Source organism: Mizuhopecten yessoensis, unplaced genomic scaffold, assembly GCF_002113885.1.
Source record: "Mizuhopecten yessoensis strain PY_sf001 unplaced genomic scaffold, ASM211388v2 scaffold1779, whole genome shotgun sequence".
In the NCBI taxonomy this organism is placed as follows: domain Eukaryota; kingdom Metazoa; phylum Mollusca; class Bivalvia; order Pectinida; family Pectinidae; genus Mizuhopecten; species Mizuhopecten yessoensis.
This window is the reverse complement of record NW_018404217.1, coordinates 590,446-600,190: the sequence shown is the minus strand read 5'-3', so window position 1 is coordinate 600,190 and position 9,745 is coordinate 590,446. Positions and strand designations below refer to the sequence as shown.

The 9,745-nt window shown below is 35.6% G+C and overlaps 1 protein-coding gene across 5 annotated transcripts in view; it reads left to right on the top strand.

The window, feature by feature from the left end:
- Positions 1–2,509: 2,509 nt before the first annotated feature.
- Positions 2,510–9,745, top strand: part of LOC110440991 (cleavage and polyadenylation specificity factor subunit 6-like) — a 22,519-nt gene continuing 15,283 nt past the window's right edge. For all 5 annotated transcript variants that reach the window (XM_021484126.1, XM_021484122.1, XM_021484114.1 and 2 more), the window contains exons 1-8: positions 2,510–2,596; positions 3,306–3,386; positions 4,518–4,613; positions 5,192–5,295; positions 5,608–5,807; positions 7,270–7,533; positions 8,130–8,254; positions 8,367–8,466. In XM_021484126.1, the coding sequence (XP_021339801.1) occupies positions 2,537–2,596; positions 3,306–3,386; positions 4,518–4,613; positions 5,192–5,295; positions 5,608–5,807; positions 7,270–7,533; positions 8,130–8,254; positions 8,367–8,466 (1,030 nt within the window). In that variant the 5' untranslated portion in view covers positions 2,510–2,536. The remainder of the gene's footprint in view (positions 2,597–3,305; positions 3,387–4,517; positions 4,614–5,191; positions 5,296–5,607; positions 5,808–7,269; positions 7,534–8,129; positions 8,255–8,366; positions 8,467–9,745) is intronic.

The following is a 9,745-nucleotide window of genomic DNA, read 5'->3' as shown; positions in this document are numbered from 1 at the left end:
CGAACTATAAAATTGTATTCGCTAGATCTGGTACAGTACAAGTTGCTATTTCTAATAAAACCCTCGCACAAATATTCTGGGCAAGACTGGTGACAAATATTGTAAACAACAATGAGACGAAGCTGACTGACTCTGTTTTTTACATTAACAGTAATCTTTTGGCGACAGTCAAATTGTAAAATAAATCTAACAACGTTACTTTGGGCGGATTGGTTGAGTGGTTAACACTTAGGCCTTCCACGCAGGCGGCCGGGGTTCGATCCCCAAAGTCGTCGCACGCATGGAATATCAGAGAAAGTGTTTTTCTCCTGCCCACACAACTCCAACAACCCAGGTGGAGTATAAAATGGTCTTGGGTTGGTCTTGCGGTATCTGTGATGTAGCATGCAAGTGAGGTGGTACTATAAAAGATGCCGTTGGAAGCACGGTCCCACTACAAACAGAACACAATACATCTGTGTATTGTGTTATTATTATTTTGCATGATCTGAAGTTTCTGTTGATACTTTTTAGAAAGACCGCTGTATCAGGATGAGTTGGCAAAATCAAAGTTACATTGAATTAAGGCTGAACACAATGTTTTTCTAGAATTAAGAGACAGGCATTTGCTATTTCTATATAAAAATTTGAGCTTTTGATTAACTCTATAAATGACTTTGAGTATTATGCTTTCCCCAGATAAGAATTTATCCAAAAGAACACCAAGATACTTGACAGAAGATTTAGATTATATCTTTAGTCCATTACATTCTACCCGGAAATTGTCTACATGTAAATTACTCATTTTCCTTTTAGCTCCAAAAATAATACTTTCAGTGTTACCAAGATTCAAGAACTTTTGTAAGTTTTATAGAAATTACTTTTGGGTCTTTATGTGAGAAAAGTCTAGTACTGTCACCTGTACATATAGCAACAATTTACAATCTGAGTCAATACTAATTTGCATATCATTAACAAAGGTTAAGAACAACAAAGGTCCCAATAAATTCCCTTGAGGAACCCCACGGGTTACATCACCCACATCAGAGTTCACACAATCCACTTGTACAATTTGCTTTCTGTTAGATAGGTATGACGTAAAGCATTCAATAGATTCGACTCCCATAACTTTAAGCTTTTGACAAAGTATACTGTGGTCGACGGTGTCAAACGCCTTTTGAAGGTCCAGCAAAGCCATGCCAGTAAAAATACCATTAGCTGTTTGAGTTCTTATGTGGCCCATAAGGTGTATTAAGCAAAAGCCTGTAGAAAAAAGAGCTTCTAAAACCTTACTGAAACTCATATCATAAATTCTTAGAAACTTATTTTCTGATACATTTTTAATATGAATTTTAAGTTGGTTAGGAATTCTTTTGAGGTAATATTTGTTTACCTTAGATGACATGACATGAAAAATACCTGTAGGACTTGGAAGGTTTTCAACAAGTTTTGAAGCAATATTTGTAGAAAAAAAAAACTCATTAAAATTATTGGCAATTTTTGAATCATTACCATCAATTTTCAGGACCACATTTGAGTCTTTTCATTACCAAGTTTTTTAAATTGATTCCATACATTTTTAGAATTGTTTTTATTTTCCGCTTTTTGGTCATCGAAATAGGCAGCTTTGGCCTTTTTGGATCGTCGTTGGACTAGGTTTCGTAGTCGACAAAAGGATTTATAGTCTTCTGACTTACCAAATTTATTAAAAAAATACAATGAATTGTCTCTCTGATGAATAATATCTAATATATCAGCAGGTCAATTGCCTTTGTAGCAATGACCCGAACTTTACCAAAGGAAAACTTTCCCCATGGGGCTCCAAGTAATAAATTAATAAAAACATCTTTGCCATACTTTTTGGTTGATCTTATTTTTTCATTCCTATGTTTGTTAAAAACACACTTGGTTGACCTTCTGGTGCAAAAGGTCAGGTAGTGATCACTAAGACCAATGGTTATTACTCCCGCCTGACTAATGTTTTCTTAAGTATTACACAAAACATGTTCAATTAGTGATCTGCAGGAATCGGTAACTCTAGTGGCCTTATCAATAATTTGATTGAGGTTAAATAAATTAAGTACGTCAATGTATGCTTTGTACATCTCCCTATTCTCGGTTCAAACATCAGATATTAAAATCTCCTAAAATAATGATTTCACGGTCAGCTTTTAATTGCAGTGTTCCAACAATAAGGGCTTGGTTTTAGCACGGAATTAGATTTTTTATCTAAGTCCGTGGTTTTAGGCAGAAAAAGTTCCAGGAAGAGAGCTCGAGTCTCATCAGGTTCTGGGCAGACATCGTCAAATTGTATAGGGTTAACAGTAAGGTCCTCTACATGTTAAAGAAATTTGACAATAGAAAAAAAAGAGAAATTGTTGGATTTAGACAGAGACGTATATACTACATGGCTTGATACGTCTCTGATTTAAGAGGTTTTGAATTGAAGACAATGCGATACTACTCGTGTAAGTACTCGTCGGAGCAATATTCCGGATGTTGAATGCGCCGGTTTCCTTACCGGAAGTTAGTAAACACGAATGATTTTTAAGGGAAAATGGCGGATGGCGTGGACATCGATTTATACGACAATTTAGAGGACGGGTTTGATCCAGTTGTAAGTAGTTACGCTATCAGACTCTGCCGTGCATTGTATTTTATCTTTTTATACATTAAAATTATATGTTATACCTGTAGCAATTTTCCGGACAAAGAAATGACTCGATTTTCTCTTTGCATGCATTCGTCAATGAGCCGCCATTTTTTGTTTTAGAGCTCACTGACTTTGTAGGCTTGATTCATTGTTATTTCATGATATTTTTCATGCCCATGGACTTGTTTAAAATTGTGAGATGGAGATCAGATTCAGGTTTTAATGGATGTAAAACATATTAGATGATACCCCGGTCAGGATCTGATAATCAGACATAAAAATTCACAAAAGAAGGGTGCCTCGCGTGTGGCCAAGCTCCATTTCTTGTCTTGACTTTGTTCCGAACATATTTAGAGATTTGATAGTGTGATCTTTGTTTTGTTTATTTTTGAAAATGACAACGATATATACAATCAATTCCGATGCATCACAAATAAACATCACAAAATGTTGATTTCAATAAGGATTAACGGTAAAGGGAGATAACTCGAATAGTTTTCCGTATTTTTAAGAGAACATTCAGTATTTTAGAAATACTTTTCCCAAACAAAAAAAAACAAAACTTGCATGTTTTTTTTTGGTGTGTTAAGTTTTGTTTTATTTTATTTTTACAAAAAAATAAATAAATAATGGTATTGATTTCTATAACCCATGATTCCTAAATTCATTTCAGGACAATGATGCGATTCCAGATGATGACCTGTACAACGATGTTATAACTGCATCCTCCAGTTCAGAAAGAATAGATTTACCAGTAAGATATAATGGAAGGTTTTGATGCTGCCTTTTATTACATTTTTACCAGTGAATAGTTGAAAATTATTCATTCTATAAAAGTGATATTTTCCTCTTGTTGATATTTATATGCTGATTTGACCAATCAAAACACTGATAACAAACTACCACGAGAAAAAATACAAGTGGCTCATCTGGTAAAAGTCTGGTTAGCTTAACAATAAGCAGGCCTCAAGAAAAATTTGCACATTGTACTGCTCAGAATAATCATCAGTTTAATACCTATAATTGGGGGATTATTATCTTGGGGAACACAATGTAAGTCAGTAGACTATGCCGTTCAGCAATTCTAACTATTCTATCTGAGAAAACTCACGTCAAACACAGTGTCTGTGTCCTGTGTTAGGCTAAGCGATTGGCAGATAGTATAAGAGAACCAGGGTCATAAGTATAACTTAGATCTAGGTGGTGGTGTTATTTTACTATCAGGATATATATAAGTGGTGACAAAACAACTTGCATTTTCCCACTCCCCACCATTGTAGATTCGGCACTAAACAACTCATAGTTATCAGAGTTGATATGACAGGACTTTTTCTAAATAATCAAATTATGATGGTAATTTATGATACTTTATTTAAAATATGAATTTAATTGTCTACCAGGGGTGTAAAAAATCCTTAGTTTTAGCTTGGGCTAGTGAAATTTAGAGGCCGGGGCTAGTGACTTTTTTAGTGTGTCATAACTAATAATAATGCTTGTGTTCTATTCATTATAAGGGTAACCAATTAAGATTTTAAGCCAATCAATTACTGGTAATTTTCACTACAATATCTATTGGAACACATGGAGTAATTCACGCCGTATTGATGATGACGCTTGTGAAATGTATTTGTTATAATTAATTGAAGACACTGTTAGATATCCTCTTTATATCCCCCCTACTCAATTTTCAAAACTACAAAAAAATCATCTTCAACTTCCTAACTGTGTTAAATATAGGGGTTTCTTTTGATGGCTGTCTGATTTCAAGAAAAAGCTTTGCATGTCATGGAAACATTTAACTCTCATACACTAGTAATGACCTACTTTCAGTGTGAGATGATTTTGTTTAAACCAAACCTACAATTTGCACTCTTTTATTTAACAGCTAAATGATGGGGAAAGCAAATCCATGTCAACTATATCTGTCCCTCATGGATACACAGGGAGAAGAATCAGTCTTTATGTTGGAAATCTAACATGGGTAAGTATAACTTACAAGTCTCCGGGGGTAACGAGGGGAGGGAAATTAGTGTGTGCGATTACCTTACTTAGATGAGTATTTGAAAGTTGTTATAATTGATAGTCATTTTTTTCTGTTTTCTTTTCTAGTAACTGAAAACATAAATGGACAAATACAGAGCAATCAACATTATCAGATTATTGATGAATTACCAGGAACAGTAATAAATATGAACTTCTCAACTGTATGAACTGTAATTAATTCTTTCTTATCGTCATGTAACATTGCAGTTTTATTAGGGAGAAAAAAACATGCTTGTGAGAGCAATAGATGTTTGGAATGTTATTGTGCACGGTGCCAAGGTTCCTATATGGGTAACAATTAAGCTGATGTGACCTTTAAAAGTTCATCTGTTAGGGGTTGAACCTGGGACTACAGATATTAGTCCAGTGCTTGAGCTGTCGTGGAATTTTCACGGAGTCATGCATTCACAAGACAACATGGTTCACCGCTGTGACACAGTGATATGTTCAGTGGTAGGTGATGGACCTCTGCTGTAAGTCAGTGATATTCTTTATGACCTGTTTTGTATTTTTTAGTGGACGACAGATCAGGACCTAACAGATGCTGTAGCTTCCATTGGCGTCACAGATCTGGTGGAAATCAAATTCTATGAAAACAGAGCTAATGGCCAGTCAAAAGGGTACACTAATTTCTGTTATGCTTTCTTATTTCATCAAAGTAACTGTTCAAGTATTAACCTGTGATTTGGAAGTGAAAATGGCGGATGGCATGGATATAGATTTGTATGCTATACATATTTGCATCTTGGGCTCATGCTCTGTCTACAGACTTGAAACAAATTTCACCATATCCGTTAAAAATGCGATCCTGAAAAATTAAAAAAAAATGTTTATGACTTTCCTAAAAAAACCTGTACAATACTGGCTGATCTACTTTGTTAATATGATAGTTAAACGATTTTTACCAATATCTTGTGTGCTTTTGCTTACAGCTTCGCAGTGGTAGTTGTTGGCTCAGACTCTTCATCACGTCACATCTTTGACAAGCTCCAGAGGAAGGAGATCCATGGCCAGGTGCCAGCTGTCACACACTGCAACAAACAGGCCCTCAGTCAGTTTGAGGCCCAGGCACGCAAGGGCGATGCCTCCCCACAAAATGGAGAATCTTCTTCAAACAAATTCCCCAGGGAAGGTGGGTAGAGTTATAACTATATCCTTAAAGATGAATAAAACATGTCATGTTAAAGAGGGAAATTCCTTTTTATTGGCAGTGGTTCTGAAACTTATTTATTCTAGGTACCTATATTATCTATCAATAAGTATGCATGTATGAATGTTTTTGTGCTAATTTACTTGACACAGAAAAAAATAAAATATTCCACTTTCACAATAGGTTATTTTTATGAACCCAATGATATCAAGGAAAAAAACAGGCTTATAACTTACCGCAGGATATTTCACAAAAGAGTTCATTATTGCCATATTTTGTTCTAACTGAGGCATTTCCTTGTTAAAAACATACTCATCACATATGGACTTTGGTTTGTTGTGATATGCATATGAGAAAGAGAAAATGACAAGACATCAGGAGGTTGAAGTCAATGTAGTTTTCAGGCCCACTTAACATACTGTTTAAATGAAAAAAAAGAGTCCTTAATTATTATCTTAGATATGATATATTTTTTTTTTATCATTAAAGTTAAACAATATGGAACATAAGAAAACCCTGTAGGAAATAGGACTGCAACAATCAGAGAGTATTATGATAATACAATTTAAGTGTCAAAACAAAATAATGACTGAGAGCTGTTCAAGTGTAGACCTAAAACAATATTATAAGACTCTTTCATGTCCAGGGGTGTAGGATAGGGAAATTCCAACTGAGGGGTTTTCAAATTTGGTAAAACCTGAGGCTTTGTCGAGGGTTTTGCAAAATTTTAAAAATCCTGAGGGTTGAATTTCCCTTTCCTACACATTTGGGCATGCAAGAGTATTTTTCTCTCATTCCAACTACAAGAATAAGCTCAGAAACCATGAAAATATGTATGGACTGGCTACCATTATGAAAATATCAATTTTTTGTGAGCTTTGTAGACGAAAACGAATCTGTCAGCCAGATTAAGCATACCCCATATTTGTGAACGGAGTTTGGGCAGAAAAATTAATAACATCTTCTAACTAATTTATCATTAAAAGTTCTAATTTCATCACGTCGCCTTTTCCGCATTTCGGCATTGGAGATTTCCAAATTCATGACATCACTTCATTTGTTGAGCCATTGTGACGTCGGGTCACGTGAAATGGGGTGTCCAATAGAAATTTTCTACACCCCTTTCTTACCCTGGACAGCTCTGTCTTACACACACGGAAATAAGAGAAAAGATATTATTAAAGCAGATTTCATGATCTCATGTTTGTGGAATGTAAATGAAAGTTTAAAATACTTTACCCAATGTTGGGTTCTGGATTTATGTGCATTTCAATATCAAAATATTGTTTTCAATTTCATATCTATGGGCATCCTTTAATACCAGGGAGTATTTGTAAGAATGTTAATTTCATGTAAAATCCTTTTCTGCCAGTAGTCTTTTCTCACAGTATATAATATACCAATATCTGTGATAATATTAGCATTAACCTTTTCTGTCATACAGGAAACAAGCCACCTCGTGGCCCCCCTCATGGCCCTCCTCATGGCCCCCCTCACGGCCCTCCTAATGGCCCCCCTCATGGCCCCCCTCACGGGCCCCCTCACAACTCTCCTCATCCAGGAGGTCCCCCACAACAGAGGATGCAGTCTAAAAACCAACCAAACATGATGCCACAGAGACATCTGCACCCACATAATCAGGGTCCCAGACCTATTGGGCCACCTCCACCTGGTCCAATGCCACCACATGGTGGATCTCCTTTCCCAGGTAAGCTATTCAACAATAACAAGGATTTTCAAATTTGGTAAGGTACTGACAAATTGTTACATGTAGACACACAATGATTATTTAGATTTTTCACCCACTGGCATTGAAAGCATCTAACCCCTGGACCAAAAAAACCACCCCGTCAATAATTAGGTTTCCTGCTGATTGCTTCAATGGCAACTAATCAAATTCTATGGGTGGTACCTCCAAACAAAACCTGAAGTCTTGGTGTGGGATGAATGTTTTACTGACTAGCTCTTAACATTACTCGTCAATTAATATAAAATATTTTCAATTTGTGATCAAATGTATTATTTAGTTCTGAAGAAAACTATTTTAAACAATTATACTTCACTGTAATACTTATTATTTGTTGTTTCAATGACACCACACACTTTCAATGTGTCATATGTAATAATACCATTTGTTGTATAAATATTTTAAATAATAATGAGAGGATGATGTCATCATCTTAGCGAAGTTTCATTATCAGCTGTCCAAGAAATGGATAATGGGAACAAGAGAAAACATATTTTAGTTCCTGTCAACTACCCAGGTATATGCTGTTATTTGTTTACAATGAATTGGTGTTGTAGGCGGTCCCCCGCGTCATGGTGGACCTCCACAGATGGGTGGCCCTCCAAACATGAATATGCCACCTGGCCCTATGCACCCAGGTGGTCCTATGCCCCCGAGGAGTATTGGACCTCCACCAGGAATGGTATGTATATACATCGGTTTTATGATCTAAGTATCTAAAACTTAATTACAACAAAATCTAATTTGCAATTTCTTGTTTACAGTTTGTTCTAAATTTTCAAATTATGTTTTAGCAAATGAGAGGCCCTCCTCCCCAAGGAATGAGAGGCCCCCCACCCCCAGGTCATGACCCAAGAGGACCTCCCCCTAGACCAGAATGGGACAGACCCCCAGGTACATGACACTTATACATATATGTTGGCTGTTTTACAAAATATTTATTCTAAATATTTCTATAAACAAATTCCTATCATCCATATATTAATGGTATTAAAATTCGGCATAAAGATTTAACTAGTTAGAATTTTTTTATTCTAACCAGGATCCTCCTGAATAGTTGGAATGGGATCCTTGCAATTTAAAGGGCCCTTTTTAAGATCTATGCTTTAAAGGGATAGTGGGATGTAATCAACACAAGCTCTGCATAATATAAACAGATCAGAGAGTTCTATGACAATTTTATATGCTAAAGAAAAAAACTTGAATTTAACATGGTTTTGAACATTTGCTATCAACATACCATAAAATCTACACTATAAAACGTACTTCTTAAATACTGTTCACAATTGGGGGGGGGGGGGGGGAGGACTGTTATAAAATTGTACTGTAATTTGATGATATTTTCAATGTGTCAAAGTTTCAGTGATTACTGTTTTTGTTTTATATATTTATATAAAAGGCTCCTTTTCTCAAATTGGAGTTGGATACTGTGAAAGAACTTGTTCAGGTGTAGAAATCTACAATACAAATGTCCCATATTAAATTTAGAATCCATTCTGTTGTTTGGTGAACTGTGGAAAGTGTAATAGAGATAGGAATACATGCAAGCAATTGATTCATTTCATTTCAGGTGTGTTGTTTTGTAGATTGCACTATAAATTTAGGTTGTAAAATAGCTTTCTAGTATTTAGAGACTACACTCTATGTATTTTTCTGGTGTGTTATATTTGGGCCTGTGGCTTGCCTTTTTATATGTATAGATTTTGCACCTATGTTTTTCCAGAGCTACACAGAGCTGATTACTTACCACAGATAAGATTAAATTTTTTGGTGTATGTATATTCAAATATTTCCTTAACCCTTTCAACCCTATGTAACTTGAGTGAACTCTACCATGCATTAATTTGGATGAGTCCATTTTGATCTACAGTGGTGAAAGGGTTAAAACTTTAATTATTTCGATCTGAGCCAGATGGGGACTGATATGTATCTCTCCATGATGAAAACAATTTGTTTCCCTTAGGGGAAAAAACCCTGAGTTAGATCATAGGGGCAATTTATATTTTTAGGTCACCTGCTCAAGTGACCTATTGCTATCCGTTTTCGTCCGTCGTCGTCCGTCGTCCGTTAACATTTTACATTTCAAACTTAAAGTCAAGTTCTGCTGGGCCGATTGAACTGAAAGTTGGTAGGAATGATCGCCTCATGGTCCTGACAAAGTGTTGTTATTTTT